Here is a 19,391-nt window from a genome sequence, read left to right on the forward strand (position 1 = left end):
ACAATGATCCAAAACACGGCTCCAAATCTACTCAGGCATTCATGCAGGGGAATAATTACAGGCATTTACAGGTTGAATCCCCACATGATGTTTTATTCTTGACATGGAAATAAAATATTGAAGATTTTAATGAAGAGACACCTGGTGCTGGAACTTATTTTCCTTCCTTTGCTGAACAGGCAGATAGTTGTTAATTACCTGTCTCTTCTGTCTGATGCTGACTTCTGCTGGCTCAAGCGGCTGCGTTCAGATCCTACGGTGATACCCATGCTTCCATGGACATCATGTCGAAATATCAGCGTCTTCTCTTCCATTCTGCTTTTTTAACGGGGCATCTCTGTCGATGTCTTGTTGAGTGACAGTTAGGCAGCGCGGAGCTGGCTATGAATCAGCAAAGCAGACTGTAAGAGGAAGAGCTGCTCTGTTGACAAGAGGTGAAATGAAGCAACAGAATCGCCAGGTGATCCGGCAGAGATCGTCCTTGTGCAAAACAGGCAGATAGTTAGCAACCACCTGCCTGTTAGTTCTTAGCCCCATAGACAAAAATAATGCAAGTCCTAAATAACCCCTTTAATCTCTTCACGACTAACCATGGTAAATAACATCAGAGCTTGATGGGTTTTGTGCAGGGCTGACATTTCTATAAGGTTAGTGGTCTTGAAGCACTCAGGACCCCCCAGAGTTTTGCAAGTGCTGGGATTCTAGTTCAGAGCAATAGAGTCAGGCCCGGATTGGCAATATAACCAACCGGGCATTTTCCCGCTGGGCCGCTGTCACGTGGGCCGCGGGCGGCAGCGCCCAATCATCTGGCCGCTTGCCAGCTGCTGCGGCCACTGTTTCTCCTGCCGCCGGCCCTCTGCGGGCACGGCGGTGATAGTTTCCAAGTTCCTCCCGCACTGCAGGGAGATAAGCCGCCACGCCCCCTCCCCCATCCTCGCCCTAGCATTAGACCCCCTCCCCCCCAGCCACTCACAGCGTCGCACTCGCTTGCCTGCTGGCTCTGTTCGCAGGACCTGTGATGAGGTCACAGGAGGGGAGGAGTCAGGGGGTCACATGATCAGGAGCCTTTGTCCAGACCCCCGAACATGTCACCCCTGACTCCGCCCCTCCTGTGACCTCATCACAGGTCCTGTGCGCTCAGCCTTGCCTCTACCGTCTGCAAGACTCTGCTTTGCTGTTGTCATGGTGCTGGTTGAGGTAAGTATGTGTGGGGTCAGGATTTACAGTGTGGATGTAGCAGAGCTGTGTGTGTATGAGGTGTACGGAGCGGAGCCGTGGGTGTACGAGGTGTACGGAGCGGAGCCGCGTGTGTGCGAGGTGTACGGAGCGGAGCCGCGAGTGTGCGAGGTGTACGGAGCGCAGCCGTGTGTGTACGAGGTGTACGGAGCACAGCCGTGTGTGTGCGAGGTGTACGGAGCGGAGCCGCGCGTGTGCGAGGTGTACGGAGCGGAGCCGCGCGTGTGCGAGGTGTACGGAGCGGAGCCGCGCGTGTGCGAGGTGTACGGAGCGGAGCCGCGCGTGTGCGAGGTGTACGGAGCGGAGCCTAGTGTGTGCGAGGTGTACGGAGCGGAGCCGCGTGTGTGCGAGGTGTACGGAGAGGAGCCGCGGGTGTGCGAGGTGTACGGAGCGGAGCCGCGCGTGTGCGAGGTGTACGGAGCGGAGCCGCGCGTGTGCGAGGTGTACGGAGCGGAGCCGCGCGTGTGCGAGGTGTACGGAGAGGAGCCGCGCGTGTGCGAGGTGTACGGAGAGGAGCCGCGCGTGTGCGAGGTGTACGGAGAGGAGCCACGCGTGTACGAGGTGGACAGAGTGGAGCCGTGTGTGTATGGAGTGGAGCCATATGTGTACGGGATGTACGGAGCGGAGCCAAGTGTGTACAAAGCATACAAAGCGTGCTTTTCCCACGGACACAGGAGTACACGGCGGAGCCCCGAGGAGCATTTTAAAAGACACACATGAAAATGAGATAATTTCTTGAGGAGATTGTGACGGAACTAGGAATGCTTCAGATCCATCACCGTGTCCTCCTCCGACAGCGCAGACAGCAGGATCGCCTTGGAATCGGGGATGCCGGCCATGTGAGCGGATCATGATAGGTCCTGCACCGGGAGGCTCAGGTGGGCACTACAATGGGAGCCGGGCTGCTATAGTATCTTTGTAGAATCTTTCTTTATTTCTTTCTCTCTTTTTCTTTCTCTCTCTGTTCTTTCTTTCTCTCTGTTCTTTCTTTCCCTCTTTCTTTTTCTTTCCTCTCTTTCTCTCTGTTCTTTCTTTCTTTTCTTTACTTCTTTCTTTCTCTCTCTGTTCTTTCTCTGTCTCTCTCTGTTCTTTCTTTCTTTCCCCTCTTTCTTTCTCTCTCTGTTCTTTCTCTGTCTCTCTCTGTTCTTTCTTTGTCTCTCTCTGTTCTTTCTTTCTTTCCCCTTTCTTTCTCGCTCTCTCCGTTTTCTTTTTTCTCTCTCTCTGTTTTCTCTCTTCCTTAGTGCCAGTCAGTGTGCCCATAATGCCAGCCAGTGTGCCCTCAGTACCAGTCAGTGTGATCAGCAGTGCTAAATGGGTGCGATTAGGTGTGCACATGGGTGTGACTAGTTGTGAAATGGGTGTGGCTGGGCGTGGCCAAAATTTGCAGCAGCGCGCCGCAATCTTTGTCCGTCTTTCCCTTCTTCAAAAGTTGGGAGGTATGATAGGGGCGGCTATGACCAGGGGGTCTGGTTGCCCAATAGAGAGCAGTTCTGCCAGGAATTCTGTAATGATGCATACAAAAGGGGACAGAGATTTGGGAGGAGTACTGTACCTAAAAGCAATAAATAGGACTGAGCTGAAATACTGGGCACAGCTGTGACTACATGTTATATAGTCGTGTTAATCTCCTCTCACTTCTTGTAAACTACAACTGTACAAAGATATTATATAGTCACCATGTGACTAGTGGGCCTGTGTAACTTCAAATGCCAGGGCTGAATTTTAGTCCCAGTCCGGCCCTGAATAGAGTGTTGTCTTCTAGACGCTGCGATCAATAGCGATCGTGGCATTTAGGAGTCTGTATGATGGAGAGGGCTCCTTCTCTCACCCCTGCGGTGCACTCGAGACGTGATCACAGGGGGAGCCGTCAATTATCATGGCAGTCGGAGTTCAAATGATGACATCCGAGTCTGACAGATACAGTGGCCTGTTAGACTCAGCCAGCAGCAGGGTCTAAGAGGCGTTCTGGCAGTGTAAAATTGACAGTTCTCATACATTGCAATACATATGCGATCAAAAAATATTATGTACCCAAAATCGTACCAATAAAAACGTCAACTCGTCCCACATAAAATAAGCCCTCACATCACTCTGTAGGTAGAAATATAGAAAAATGATAGCTCTCAAAGTAAGACAATGCAAAAAATGTTTTAGTGTGCAATAGCAGCCAAACATAAAAAATATAAATCTGGTATTGCTGTAATTGCACCGATGCAAATAAAGTTGTCTAATCAATTGTACAGCACAGTGAACTATGTAAAAAAATAAAACCAATTCTTCACCTGCTGTTGATTTGTTAATTCTGCCTCCCAAAGATCGCAGTTAGGTTCGGTGCACATTTACACAGGGGGTTCTGTGTAAATTTCTGAAATACGTGATTCAGATGGAAACCTTGTTGAAAGATTCCCTATAATAAGGCAGATGGGGACACTGTGGAAGCTGTCTGGTCCCCTATGATCCCTCAATGTCCGTATTTTTAAACTTATACAAAAGCGTGGTTGGCCACAGCTTTGTGCACCTCTTAAAACCTGGATGCTGCCAAACAGAGGCCAGACGGAGTCCAGAATAGCTATGCTGCCTCATCATAGTGAATGCATCAATCGGACTTTCATCTGAATCATGTCATTCGTAGATTTAGGCCAAATTCAGTATTTGGTCAGTATATGACTTCAGTATTTTTAAGCTAATAGTGCAACAATCATAGCAAAAGTATAATAAATACACATACACCACTTCTGCATTTTGGACCACCTACTGGTTTTTCAAATTACAAATACTGAGGTAAAATACTGACCAAATGCTGAACGTGTGAACGTGGCCTTAGATGGAAACCCTGATGTCAGTTCTCAGCGTAAAGCATAGGATAAATGTGATCCAAAATGATAGTGGCTGGCGAAAGTATTCCACCACCTCGGAATTTGTTGTGTTTTGCTACAACTTGGAATTTCACTGTTTTTTTGTGGGTTTGCATCATTTCTGTGACGAGCGTCAGCTTACGCTGAGTCGTTTTTTCTTGAATGAGTGGACCCTCTGGGCCGTGGCACCCACCCACCTAGGGCGAGCTAACCTAGTGAGAAGCCACCTCCTATACAGGGAGTGTCAGGGGCAGGACCAAGGGGGTGAGCCACCACGGCAGCAGGACCAGACGGCCAGGCTCAGGGAGACACTATTGAGTGTCTGGCAACAGGACGGAAAGGATACCAAACATAAAGCGAAGTCAGATTTTCTTCTGCAATGGTTGTTTCACACTTTATTCACGTGCAATGCATAAATAGGGAATCAGGTGCAGGGCACAAACAATGAAACACAGCAAGATGCGTGCAAGGGCACGCCAAATGTTCCAGGCATAACACGTGCACGAAAACATACCAGGGTCCAGGGCAGGGTACGTGTTAGGGTCACACAAGAGTCCCTAGAAGGGATGCGTGCTAGGACACACCAGAGTCCAAGACAAGGTGCGCGCCGAGAAACACGCCAGAGTACAAGGCAGGGTGCATGCAAGGACACGCCAGGATCCAAGACGGGGTGCGATGGCATCGGACTTCGGACTACTGGCAATGACCAACAGGGTCCAGGCATCAGGCTGCGGAAATCAGCTCCGACAATCAGGCCGCAGTCATCTGGTTCCGGGCCTCTGGCAACGGTCGGCAGGTTTCGGGAATCCGGCAGGCAAGCCAGGGTTCAAGGCAGGGTGCGTGCTTGGAGACACGCCAGGATCAGGTTCACAGGACGGAGGCCTGCGCATGCCGAGGGGCATGCCAGGGACGCCAGGATCAGGTTCACAGGATGGAGGCCTGCGCATGCCGAGGGGCATGCCAGGGACAGGTACAAGGACGGAGGCCTGTGCGTGCAGAGGGGCACGCCAGGGACAGGTACTAGGACGGAGGCCTGCGCGTGTAGAGGGACACGCCAGGGACAGACGAGACAGAGTCCTGCGCGTGCAGAGAGGCACGCCAGGGTCAGGCATGGCAGAGTCCTGTGCATGCAGAGAGGCACGCCAGGGTCAGGGTTAGGGCCTGTGCATGCAAAAGGGCATGACAGGGGACATGGCAAAGCCTGCGCGTACTTTTATAGAAGCACAGGGAGGTATGCCATGGGCAGGCGAGGGTCTGCGTGTGCTTTAGAGAGCACGGAGAGCACAGTGCGGAAACAGCGTGAGGTGCAAGGGAGCACAGAGAGCACGGCTGGGGCACTGGCTAGCTGATCGGGCTGCGGCACTGACAGTCGGGCAAGACTCCAGCGAACCCGGCTGAGGCATGGCAGGCGACACAGCTGTCACTGACCGACGAGCATGGCTGAGGCACAAGCAGGCGGGCACAGCTAGGGCGGGCACGGCTGAGTCACAAGCAGGAGGCTAGGAAGGCCAGGCGCATTCAAAGGCACACGAAGCAACAGAGCAAGGCAAGACGAGAAACAGGGCAGAGCGAGACCAGAGTACGGAACACGGAACAGAAGCATAGCCAGAAACACGGAGCAAGAACAGAGCAAGAACAGAGCTAGCAGCGGAGCGTAGGCCGGAGCCCAGAGCCGGGCCAAGGCAGAGCCTTGGGACTAGCCTGGAAACGTGCAAGCGAGCACAATAGGAAAGAGTCTAGCAGCGGAGCGTAGGCCGAAGCCCAGAGCCGGGCCAAGGCAGAGCCTTGGGACTAGACATGGAAAAGAGCACCAAAAGTAAGAGAGGAGGAATGGTGCGTGTGCCAGGGAGCACTACAGAGCACCATAGGAGAGAGTGAGGCAGAGCAAAGACAGAGACCATAGGGAGGAACAAGGCAGAGCATAGCGAAGGCAAGACATGGCAGAAACAGGCAAGGCAGAGAATAACAGAAGGACTACAAGTCCAAGCAGGACAAGGACGAACATGGCAGAACAGACAAACATAAGACAAGGCACGGGACAAGAGACGGAGTACGAGCATGGAGCATGTGCAGAGACGCACGACAGAGCAAAGTGCAAGGGCACAGAATACAGGGAGCGACCCAGCAGACCAAGCAGCCATGCAGGGAAGCAACACAATACTCAGGCCCAGAGCATAGGAAGGGGCGGTCTGATATAGGGCATAGCACCTCCACTTCCGAGTCAGGACCAGGGGAGAACTTCCAGTTCAGATCCTTCAGGATCACAGGGAGCAGTCACGTAATCAGGATTCCAGACATGCAGGGATGATTGCAGAACCAGTGCTGAACCCCAGGCAGGTCACATGATCAGAGTTTCAGACATGCAGAGATGATTGCAGAACCAGTGCTGAAACCTAGGCAGGTCACATGATCAGAGTTCCAGACATGCAGAGATGATTGCAGAACCAGTGCTGAAACCTAGGCAGGTCACATGATCAGAGTTCCAGACATGCAGAGATGAATGCAGAACCAGCCTCTGCTGGACCATAGGAAGGACACATGATCAGGGGGTCTAGACATGACGAGACAATCACAGAAGGCAGAGCAGAAACGCAGGCATCCCGCAGCTCAACAGTCATGAGGTGAGTGTGCACACTGCTCTAGGGAACATGCAGGATAGCAGACACGAGATGCGCGTGCACACCGCTCCCAGGGACATGAGGCAAAACAGACATGACGGACATGACAATTTCATGTAAAGAATATGCCTACAACTGTGCATTTTTGGTTTTCTTTTTATTGTGAAACAAACACCCCACATGATGATGCTGCCACCACCACATTACACTGTGGGGATGGTGATCTTGGGGTGATGAGCTGTGTTCGTTTGACACCAGACTTAGTGTTTACCTTGGTGGCAAAAAAAATTCAATTTCGGCTTCATCTAAACACAACACCTTCCTCCATACATTTGGTGAGTGTTCCACATGTCTTTTGACAAACTCAAACCAAGCCTTACAATTTTTTTGTGTAAGTAAAGTTTTTTTCAGCCCACTCTTCCATAAACGCCACCTCTATGGAGTGTACAGCTTATTGTTGTCATATGGACATACAATCCAGTCTCTGCTGGGGAACTCTGAAGCTCCTTCAGGCTTACTTTTGGTCTCTGTGCTGCCAATCTGATTAATGTCCTCCTTGTCCGGGCTCAGAGTTTTGGTGGGAAGCCCTCCCTGGGCAGATTTTTTGTGGTACCATGTTCTTTCCATTTGATAACAATGGATTTGATGGTGCATCGGGGGATTAACAGAGATTGGGATATTTTTTTTTTATAACCCAACTCTGACTTATACTTCTCAACAACTTTGTCCCTGACTTATTTGGAGATTTCCTTGGTCTTCATTGTGTTGCTTGATTAGTGGTGTCCCTCGCTTAATGGTGTTGCAGCCTCTATGGCCTTTCCGAAAAGGTGTGTACTGTTGCATGACAAAGTTAGTCCACCCCTGGTCAAAATTACTTTCATCGTGAACAGTTAAGAAAATTGAAGATTAAATGATCTCTAAAAGACTAAAAGTTAAAGATGACACATTTCCTTTGTATTTTAGGCAAAAAAGGAAACATATTTTCATCTTTTACGTTTAAAAATTACAAAAAGCAAAATTGGCCAATGCAAAAGTTTGGGCACTCTGCATGGTTAGTACCTGGTAGCACCCCTTTAGAAAGTATCACAGCTAGTACATTTTAACTTCAGCTTTTTTATAGATGGTGTTATGTTTGCATCAAGAATTTGTTGAAATTTTATTGAATCCATTCTTCCCTCTACCCATGAAATGTTCCCTGTGAAATGCTCGCGCTGACGTCAGAAAGGTGAAGTGAGTTCATTTGTTGTGAACTTGCAGGACCTGTCTGAAGGCACCGCGAGCAAGAGAACTTTATCACGTTCGCAATGCTCTCAGAGAGGGAATAGGAGTTCACAGAATGAACTGGAAGACAGGCTGTTTGGTTGCATCATGCAATCATGCCGCCTACCATCTAGATGTAGCAGACAAAAACCCATCGAGGGACAAATGGATTAGCAGCATCTCTGCAGAAAGGTGAGGAATATTGTTGTTTGTTTTTTTAACTCTTTTGCAGATGACAAAGGCATCGGGGGAATGGACAAGGTCGTAAGTATGGTTTAATTAAGATTATTAAAGGAGTCTGTGTCATTCTTTCAATTAAAGGACTTCTGGGTGGGTGTTTTTATACAACATCACTATGGGGTTAGTAATGGGGGCATCTTATTGACGCCTCTCCATTACTTGAAACAAAACACCGTGAGCACAACTAGATGGTGGTGCTAAAGTTAGGTTCCTAAACTGTATAGATAATAGATATGAACTTAGAACTCAACGTAAGTGTAATCAAGAGGACATTTATTGTAGTACGGAGGCAAAATGTTTCAGTCAATTGATGACCTTCTTCGGTTACATGCTTGTACTAGATTTCTTGCAATAGGGTGTGCACCTATTGAGTAGCTTGGTGTGCTCAGTATTGGGACATACTGTCCTCAGGCTTGGCTTGCGGTGGATTCCGCATCTGGAGGCACGTATGCCCCACTTCACTTCATACTAAGCTTACCAGCCACCGCCCGACTCCAGCCCGCGGCTGCGGCCTGTCCGCTGTCGCCTGCGGCTGCCGCAGCTACAGTCCAACCCACGGCTGCGGCTGCCACCACCCAACTCCGGCCCGCCCGCCGCCACCCGCGGCCCGTCTCCAGCTTGTGGCCGCGGCCTACACCCTCCAGTCCCCGGGCAACGCCAACCCGCTTACGCCGGGAGGTGCAACGCAGAGGAACTCTTCAAGGGCCTACTGTGCCCCCACTTCGCCTGGGCGTAGGAACGCCCGAAGTCTCCACCAGATCCTCGTCGGCTGGGCCCAGCGGCTGAAACGCCAAAGCATCACTGACCAGCACTCTGCCGGATGTCAGAGAGGATAAGTGACACGTTGTAGTTAATACTCAGGACCCGTAGTCGGCCATACCGTGGCCCTATAGTGACCGGTCTTGGCGGGTTAGTGGTGTTCGTGTTACCAGTGTATTGTTGATTTGATCCCTGCGAGGATAACTGTTGTTAGCTTGTTTGGTTACTCAAGATAGCCCCTATAGGCATATATATATATATATGTATATATACATATATATATATATATATATATATATATATATAAGCCACATCTTAAGTTCATCCCGTCTCCCGTCTCATCACTGCATCCCGTGTACCTGCGATTACTACACTGACATTATTGCTTGTTAAAGAAAGGATGAATAATATTATGCTTTATGAACGCATTGAAGCTAATAGAAACGATATGTGGGACCAGTTCTTTAAAATTTGGAGCCCATGGAAGGATTTGGAATCAAATACACAAATGTACCAGATCTTGCGTCTTTCACTGTAGTGTCTCTGGACTGTGGAGATGGGGAATTAGATCTAGAACTACAATACATAATCAAGCTATATTTGCCCTTGGTTCGTGGTATGGATAAGATCGGACTGGGACAATCATTGAAACTAGGGTATTGAACGTTTACTGATGTTGCTACAATGTATACTGTGGATTTAATGCTTTTTTCTTTACTGTTTTAACCTCTTGTTGTCATTGTCTTGTCTTACCCTATGTCGGTTATATGTTTGTCATAATAATCTAAAAATTCCCCTGCGAGGGAATATGTTTTCAAGTGCATTGTTTTCTAAAGTTAAACATTTCAATACAAATTTTGTTGAAATTAAAAAAAAAAAAAAAAACAACCAAAGAAATATTTAAAGCATTTTTCTTTTTGGGGGCTGTGAATTTTTCAGGTAGAAAAATCCACATTAAAAAAAACTCCATGTGAACATGCTTTAGGATTTACTACTCAGCAAAGTAAGCCCACAAGTATTTGTGGCCAATGTGTTTACAATCTAACGATCTTTTTGAAGAGCTTTTGGAGTAGAAACTGAGAAGAAACTCTTCATATCCTCTTCAAAAATGTAAAACTCCTCAAAACGCTGGAGGTTCTGGTCAGTTTCTTCTTATAAAACCCAACAAAAAGACTCTGTATGCACATAGCCACTGAGAAGAACCTCCCAAGTTTTTGAAAAGATTTGAAGGAGAATTTGGATAATTTCTGCTCAGATTCTGCTCAAAAGTCCAAACCTCCTTGAACAGCTGTGTGCACATAGTCTGAGGCCACATGCACATGTTGAATGTTTGGTGCCTTTTTTACATCAGTATTTGTAGAAATACATAAGTGGTGAACATGTTTCTATCATACAGACTGGTTCATTCGTGATTTAGGCTTACAAATGCTGAGGTAAAAAACTTACCAAATACTCAATGTGTGAACGTTGTCATTAATTATTCTGATACAACACTGATTGTGTGGCATTCTATTGATAGGGTTTAGAGCAGCAGTTAGGCTAGTTTCACACTAGCGTTTTTGAGCGCAGCGACGGCCTGCGCACGGCCGCCGCTAAGCCCCGCCCCTGCCGCGCCTCCTCCGGTAGCTCCGCCTACCGGCGCATGACGCTGCATGCGCCCTGCGTCCCCTATCTTTATCACTGGGGGAGCAGGCCGTGCGCAGTATGCGTTTGGCGGCGCATGAGTTCTTTTGACGGTGCGCCAACCTGCGCCAAACGCAACCTGCTGCAGTTTGGTTGCGCCGGCGCACCGTCAAAAAGGCGCATGCGCCGCCAAACGCATACTGCGCACGGCCTGCGCCCCCAGTGATAAAGATAGGGGACGCAGGGCGCATGCAGCGTCATGCACCGTAGGCGGAGCTACCGGAGGAGGCGCGGCAGGGGGCGGGGCTTAGTGGTGGCCGTGCGCAGGCCGTCGCTGCGCTCAAAAACGCTAGTGTGAAACTAGCCTTAGCACAGAGGTAGACCGGGATCACACATACGAGGAATACGGACGCCTCTCGCATGTTAATAGCCGGCACTCAGGAGCAGAGCGTGCGGCTCCCATGTATTGCTATGCGATCCGAGTGTCGGCGGCAGTGCCGGGTATTAACATGCAAGACTTGACCGTATTTCTCGCATGTGTGATCCTGGCCGTAATCCCAGCAGCCGAACCCCATGACAGCCTATTCTCATTCACTACTTTCTATAACTTTCTTATTTATGTGAATGGAGAGCAATACATCCATATCACGCTTAGAGTCTGTGGAGCACCCAGAAACCGGACTCTAAACAATCAGTATTATAACATGTCCTAATGATGAGTCATAAAATACTGCTGCCCATGTAAAAAAGAATGTATTGATAAAATAAATATCTTACCCTTAATGCACGTCTCAATAAATACCTGGATAAAGCACTGTCATGATATGGCTCAAACTTAACGGCCTGTAAATGAGAAATAATAAAAAATATGTTTGTTTTATCATTTCAGGTTAGAGAGTAAGACGTCCTTTTCTGCAGCCTTTTCTTCTGGCTTGTGAAAGTAACATGATTTTAATTATTTAATGTACTCATGGACATTATTTAACGTTTTTTTTTAGTTCTCATTTGAAACAATACTACACCGAATAGCATATGAGACCAGAGTATCAGAAAAGGAATTTTCTTAGAAATGCGGTGCAATGGGGCACTTTTGAAGGGTTTGCAGGAATGCTTTTAAACACAACTTAGGCCTCTTTCACACTTCCGTTTTTGACAATCAGTCAAGATCCGCCGATTTCAAAAAAAAAAGGATCCGCCATTTTTCTTTGCGGATCCGTTTTTTCCCCATTGACTTTCATTATTGGCGGATCTTGACGGATTGCCATCCGTTGCATCCGTTTTTGTGAGGATCCGCCAAAATGTCGGTGTCCGTCAACATCCTCAAAGATTTCCAAACGGAGCTTGCAATGTTTTTTTGGGCGGCGGATCCTCCAGACACTAATTTAACCCGAAATTCTGTCTGGGTGCCGGACGAAAAAAAAATTCTCTCTTCTCTCTCTCCCCTACCCCCCCCCCCCCCCCCCGGCCAGCGGTTCCTTTAAATTTCCTCATTCTGCAGATCCGTCAAAAAACGGATCCTGTGGCATCCGTTCACATCAGTTAGGAACGGATCCGCTTGTCCGCCTTTTTGGCGGATTTTAACTGACACGAAAAACTGAAGTGTGAAAGAGGCCTTAAAGGTGGTGGATATACACTGGCATGCAAAAGTATTCACCTCCATTGGCATGTTCTGTGTCTTGCTACCTCACAACCTGGAATTTCACTGTTTTTTTTGTCTTTGAGGGTTTGCATCAGTTGTGAACATTTGGTTTTCTTTTTATTGTGAAGGAAACAAGAAATAGGACAAAATAATTGAAAAGTTCAGTGTGCATAACTATTCACCTTCTAAAGTCAGTACTTTACAGAAACTCTTTCTGCAGCAATGACAGCTAAGGCCTCTTTCACACATCCGGTTTTTGTAATCCGGCACGATGCGGTTTTGTCCCATAAGCTTTCATGGTCGCCGCATCGTGCCGGATGGTTATTCGTCGTGTCCGGTTGTTGCCGGACATGGCAAAAATTAGCCGTCCGGCATCTGCAAAAAACGCTCTCTGCAACGTTTTTTGTCAGCGCCGGACCGGCTTTTTCCACAGCGCATGCCCGGACTCTGTGAATGTTAACCCCACAAGTGCCCGGCGAGAGAGAGATCTCTCTCTGTCACCCGGACACTTCTGAGAGATCTCTCTCGCCGGGCACTTGTGGGGTTAACGCTCACAGTGTCTGGGTGAGAGAGAGAGAGATCTCTCTGTGGGGTTAACCCCACAAGTGCCCGGCAAGAGAGAGATTCTCTCGCCTGGACACTGAGTGTTAACCCCACATGTCTGTCTCTCTCTCCACCCCCCTCTCCTCTCCTCTCCCCTCCCCTCACCTCCCTTTCAGCAGCTGTCTCTCTCAGCGGCTGCCTCTGTCCACCTCCTCCTGCGGCTCCTTTACATCGTGTCCGAGCCGTATCAGACGCCGCACACACATCCGGTGTCACGGCTGCAGGCCGGATCCGGCGGCCCGGCTTTTCGCCGCACGCCGCCGGACCCCACACACCGGATGTGTGAAAGTAACCTAAAAGACACTTTAGCTGAGGCCGGGATCACACATGCGAGGAATTCGGCAGAGTCTCGCATGTTAATATCTGGAACAGCCGCCGGCACTCAGATCTGAGCGTGCGGCCGCATAGCAATACCTGGAGCCACACGCTCCGTTCCTGAGTGCCGGCGGCAGTGCCGGGTATTAACATGCGAGACTCGGCCGTATTCCTCGCATGTGTGATACCGGCCTAAGACTCTGAGTTTTCCACATCTTGCCACTGGGATTTTTGCCCATTTCTCAAGGCAAAACTGATCATCACTGAGCCTGTGCGCGCTGGAGAGTACAGCTTATTGTGGTCGTATGGACAGCTACAAATCTCTACTTGGGAACTCTACAGCTCCTTCAGGGTTACCTTGGGTCTCTGTGCTGCCTCTCTGATTAATGCCCTCCTTACCCGGGCTGAGAGTTTTGGTGGGCGGCTCTCTCTTAGCAGGTTTGTTGCGTACCATGCTTTTTCCATTTGATGATAATGGATTTGATGGTGCTACAGGGGATCAACAGAGATTGAGATATTCTTTTATATCCTAACCTTGATTTGTACTTCTCAACAACATTGTCCCTGATGTGTTTGGAGATCTGTTTGGTCTTCAAGGTGCTGTTTGGTTGGTGGTGCCTCTTGTTAAATTACTGCAGCCTCTGTGGACTTTCAGAAAATGTATGTATTTACTGACATACATGCATCAGCACAGCTCAGGCTGTAAACTGATTTACCCCCATATATGGATTTACGCCGTGGGACCTTACTGAGCGCCAGACAGGTCTGCTATATTGTTTTTTGGTTTTTTTTACTTTTTTTTTTTACAGGAGATCAAGGGATTCGAGATGGGATTAGCAGTGTAATAAAGATGGAAAAAAATGTGTGGTGTATTATTTCATTAAAATACTTCATTCTGACACTGTTTATTTAACCCTTTACTTACTATAGGATTAGTAATGAATAGGTGTCTTATTGACACCTCTCCATTACTAAGCGGAGCTTAATGTCAACTTACAATAGAAAGGTGACTAAATCCCTTATTACCCCACTTGCCTAAGGTACAGGGCAAGCAGGAAGAACCAGACAAAGCGCCAGAATAGGAGCATCTAATAGATGTGCCTTTTCTGGGCAGCTGAGGACTGCTGTTTTTAGGCTGGGGGGTCCCATATTCATGGCCCCTTACTAGCCTGAGAACAGCAGCCCGCATCTGTTAGTTTTGCCGGGTTGGTTAAAAATATAAGGGGGACCCTACGTCATTTTTTTTCATTCATTCATTCTTCCCTGCTCACGCTGTTGCAAGCAGAGTAGGGAGAATGACAGCCGTGTTCAGCACCACATGCAAGGGAACAGCGCTTACAGTAGCACTTCTTCCCCTGCGGCCGTCCGTGCTCACAGAGGACAGTGTACACTGTTCTCCTTGTGCACGTGTGCTGCACGTGTTGCAGCCCATGTGTTCGGGTCAAAACGGAGATGTCTGCATGTTTTGGACACCGTGTGTCCTTGAAAACATGCTGACATCTGCATAGACCCATTCATTTGAATGGGTCTACATGTGTCAGTGTCTCCGGTACGTGAGAAAACTGTCACTACATGTACTGGGGCCACTGACGTGTGAAACAGGCCTAACTGTGTGCGCTATTAATGTCATGCACAGTGAGGGAAACCCAAGTGTAACAAAAAGGGAAATGGGGAAGGGGACCCAGACACTAAGGAAGGGATTTGGAGACCTCTAGGCTAGATCTAATCACGCCCTAGAACTCCTACCGAGTCCCTATATTGGTTCCTCACCAATCGCCGAGCCGGAACTTGAGGACCTGAATCTCCCTGGGGCCTAGTCCTGAATAGGGAATGGGAGGGAGATGCGTGCTAGGCAGTCTCCGCTAAGCTAAATACGGTAAGGTGAGACAAACAGGGGAACACTTAGCTGAATCGCCAGATATGAATACCAGAAGAGGGATTCCAGACACCTAACTGGAGTACTCTGAGAAGGTCCAACACTCTAGCAAGCAGAAGTGGAAATGAAGCTATGGTCACAGCTGAGCCACTAACTAAATAGATCCAAACTTCTCAGGGCAGGAGGTCGATGCTGGGTCCTAGAGGCAGATGGTTCAGGGAGCAGTCTGTAAGGACAGGCGCTCAGACCTTCTGAGGCAGGATGATAGCCTGTCACCTCCGAAGCGCTCGTGACAATAAGAGAAAGTAATATTCATTGCCATCGCAGTGAATATTCATTTCTCTTTAGCAGCGGGCACAGTTAAAGCCGCAGTCGCCGACTCCGGCCTCCTCTGATCAGCTGCTCTGACGTTCCCCCTCAGTCTTCTGTCACAATGAAGAGCAGAAAAAAGCAGTGCCTATAATGGTCATGATCACCCATATAAATTTGAAAAATATTTTTTAACCACAAAATATGTATAACAAATTTTATTAAATACAGGAAAGCGGCTTTGCAAGATGGTACAGGTAGTTAAAGCACATACGATACGAGTGGGGTCCTCCTTACTATCATTCTGGCAGCAGGTTTAACTTTGTTTTGACTACCTTATGGGGCATTTTGCCTTTTGACTGGTATATTATCATCTTTCTTGTCATTGTTTACCATTCGTATCCAAGCCTCTATCCATATCTTTTATTTTTTTTTAGCATGTTTGTTTCTCACATGGGTCTTTCAACTTCATAAAACATTTTTGCTGTAATAACGTGCAGTTATTTATTAAGGATTTGAGGCTTAGCGCTCACATATATTTTGTTTTTGTGCTTTAACTAGCTGTACCATTTTGCAAAGCCGCTTTCCTGATTTTATGTGGTCATCAATTGTTCAGGTTATGCATCATTTGCTTGTTTATTCTATATTAGGATGATCTCTATTTTCTATATACAGTATGTGCATGTATGAATTCATTATCTCTATATTACTCTGCGTATAGCACTATTTTATATCATATTGAATGACTTTGATATACCCTACATATACAGTCATATGTTAAAGTTTGGGCACCCCTATTAATGTTAACCTTTTTTCTTTATAACAATTTTGTTTTCTGCAACAGCTATTTCAGTTTCATATATCTAATAACTGATGGACTCAGTTATATTTCTGGATTCAAATGAGGTTTGTTGTACTAACAGAAAAAGTGCAATCTGCATTTAAACAAAATTTGACTGGTGCAAAAGTATGGGCACCCTTATCATTTTCTTGATTTGAACACTCCTAACTACTTTTTACTGACTTCCTGAAGCACTAAATTGGTTTTGTAACCTCATTGAGCTTTGAACTTCATAGCCAGGTGTATCAAATCATGATAAAAGGTATTTAAGGTGGCCACTTGCAAGTAGTTCTCCTATTTGATTCTCCTATGAAGAGTGGCATCATGGGCTCCTCAAAACAACTCTCAAATGATCTGAAAACAAAGATTATTCAACATAGCTTTTCAGGGGAAGGATATAAAAAGTTGTCTCAGAGATTTAACCTGTCAGTTTCCACTGTGAGGAACATAGTAAGGAAATGGAAGAACACAGGTACAGTTCTTGTTAAGCCCAGAAGTGGCAGGCCAAGAAAAATATCAGAAAGACAGAGAAGAAGAATAGTGAGAACAGTCAAGGACAATCCACAGACCACCTCCAAAGACCTGCAGCATCATCTTGCTGCAGATGGTGTCACTATGCATCGGTCAACAATACAGCGCACTTTGCACAAGGAGAAGCTGTATGGGAGAGTGATGCGAAAGAAGCCGTTTCTGCAAGCACGCCACAAACAGAGTCGCCTGAGGTATGCAAAAGCACATTTGGACAAGCCAGTTACATTTTGGAAGAAGGTCCTGTGGACTGATGAAACAAAGATTGAGTTGTTTGGTCATACAAAAAGGCGTTATGCATGGAGGCTAAAAAACACAGCATTCCAAGAAAAACACTTGCTACCCACAGTAAAATTTGGTGGAGGTTTCATCATGCTTTGGGGCTGTTGAGGGTCGCATGGATTCAACTCAGTATCAGCAGATTCTTGACAACAATGTGCAAGAATCAGTGACGAAGCTGAAGTTACGCAGGGGATGGATATTTCAGCAAGACATTGATCCATAACACCGCTCCAATTCTACTCAGGCATTCATGCAGAGGAACAAGTACAATGTTCTAGAATGGCCATCCCAGTCCCCAGACCTGAATATCATTGAACATCTGTGCGATGATTTGAAGCGGGCTGTCCATGCTCGGCGACCGTCAAACTTAACTGAACTGGAATTGTTTTGTAAACAGGAATGGTCACAATACCTTCATCCAGGATCCAGGAACTCATTAATAGCTACAGGAAGCGACTAGAGGCTGTTATTTTTGCAAAAGGAGGATCTACGAAATATTAATGTCACTTTTATGTTGAGGTGCCCATACTTTTGCACCGGTCAAATTTTGTTAAAATGCAGATTGCACATTTTCTGTTAGTACAATAAACCTCATTTGAATCCAGAAATATAACTGAGTCCATCAGTTATTAGATATATGAAACCGAAATAGCTATTGCAAAAACCAAAATTGTTATAAGGAAAAAAGGTTAACATTAATAGGGGTGCCCAAACTTTAACATATGACTGTAGTCTAAGATCTATTTTTCATCATTTTCCTGCATTTGTAGCTAGCACTTTGGAGGAGGCTTATTTTGGTCCTCGCACAGACCACTAGGTTTTTTTTTTTGCATGCCCAATTTTTGGCTTTTTTAATTGTATTTAACCAATTGTCCTTGTTCAGTGTCTTTTCTATATTGAATAAAATTTGTTATACATATTTTGGGGTTCAAAAATATTTTTTTTCAAATTTATATTGGTGATCATGACCATTATACACACTGCTTTTTTCTGCTCTTCTTTCGTATGTCACACTGTGTGTGGTCAGTGATCCCCTTTAGAATTTTTGTAGTGCCCTGAAGTTTTCTGTTCTTCAGTCTTCTGTCACAAAGACTCGTGTGTAAGCCGAGGGGGCGTTTTCAGCACCAAAACTGTGCTGAAAAACTCGGCTTCTACATGAGTATATATGGTAGCTTTTTATAATTTCTTAAAAACATGATAATACAATTCCACCAAGCTACGCGCTGGTCTATCTGGCAAAATTATTTTAAGGACCGATATAGCACACGTCCAAAATTTTGTTATTTGCCAGAAAAAAAGACAGATTCATGTCCATCATTCATCGTTGGACACGATGACCCTGGAGGTCCACTTTAACATTTTATGATTTCATGACTTTTGAAGGTAATTTATTGAACCAGAAATTTTTAGGGGCTTCACAACAAAAGAGGTGAATACATATGCACATGCCAATTTTTAGCTGTTTAATCCCATAAATTGAATTTATGCCAATATTTTTTTCACTTCACCAACTTAGACTATTTAGTGCAGACGCAGCACACATTGGATTACAAAAATATTTAAACACAGGTTATAATGTAACAAAATAGGTAGAAATTCAAGGGGGTGAATATTTTTGCAAGCCTTTGTAGTTTATATTGGGAAAATCTTGTGAGAGGTTCCTTTTATTTACCACATTAATCAACAAATCACAAATGTGTACATTTTCATCATAGGTTACTAAGGAAAATATGAAGCCAGTTCAGGAGCTATGATACTTGGCTGGTATCTGCATGCTGCGACTGGATTTAGCTTGATCGCTTACAGTTTAACCATGTAAAAGCCGCTGTCAATCTCTAACAGCAGCATTTAATTTATGCCAATGCAAGGACACACTGGCTTCCATCGGCACCTTGCGACGCAATTGTTGGGAACCGATAGGCAACCTGGGCCTACTGAAGGCCCCATAATTGGAATCTTTGTCCTCCTGTGAAACTCAGCCACAGACCGAGTGACATGGGAGAACTGCAATTTCACTATAACTGTGAAATCGCAATATATATGATCAAAATATAAAAGTATTTCAGATGTACATTCAATGCCAAAAAGAGAAAAAAAATGTAATTTTTCGATCTCTGCACTTTCCCCCAAAAAGTTACAATAAAATGCAAATATTCATAATTTACCCCAAAATGGTATATAAAAAACAAAATAGCTCAGGGTGCCAAAAAAAACCCTCGCATAACTGCATCACTGGAAAAAATGTATAAAGTTGAGTCTCAAAAATGGTGACACAAACAAAAAAATGGTTCAAATAGTTCAGAATTGTTTTTCACCAATAAAATAATAAAAAGAAATGGACAAGATTGGCCATAATAATACTGTCCTGCAGAATAATGTCACTAGGTACCGTAATTTTTTTTACCAC

At 46.3% G+C, this 19,391-nt stretch overlaps 1 protein-coding gene across 8 annotated transcripts in view; it reads right to left on the reverse strand.

Annotated features, from left to right (window-relative positions):
* The window catches only part of PIK3CG (phosphatidylinositol-4,5-bisphosphate 3-kinase catalytic subunit gamma), a 123,821-nt gene that overhangs the window by 38,874 nt on the left and 65,556 nt on the right, over nt 1-19,391 (reverse strand). For 7 of the 8 annotated variants that reach the window (XM_073573582.1, XM_073573576.1, XM_073573578.1 and 4 more), the window contains one exon: nt 11,369-11,434. The exons of the other annotated variant lie outside the window; for it this stretch is intronic. In XM_073573582.1, coding sequence (XP_073429683.1) covers nt 11,369-11,434 — 66 coding nt within the window. The remainder of the gene's footprint in view (nt 1-11,368; nt 11,435-19,391) is intronic. 8 annotated transcript variants of the gene reach the window in all.

This window comes from Dendrobates tinctorius, unplaced genomic scaffold, assembly GCF_039654945.1.
Source record: "Dendrobates tinctorius isolate UK_male_01 unplaced genomic scaffold, ASM3965494v1 ptg000035l, whole genome shotgun sequence".
NCBI classification, from domain to species: Eukaryota; Metazoa; Chordata; class Amphibia; order Anura; family Dendrobatidae; genus Dendrobates; species Dendrobates tinctorius.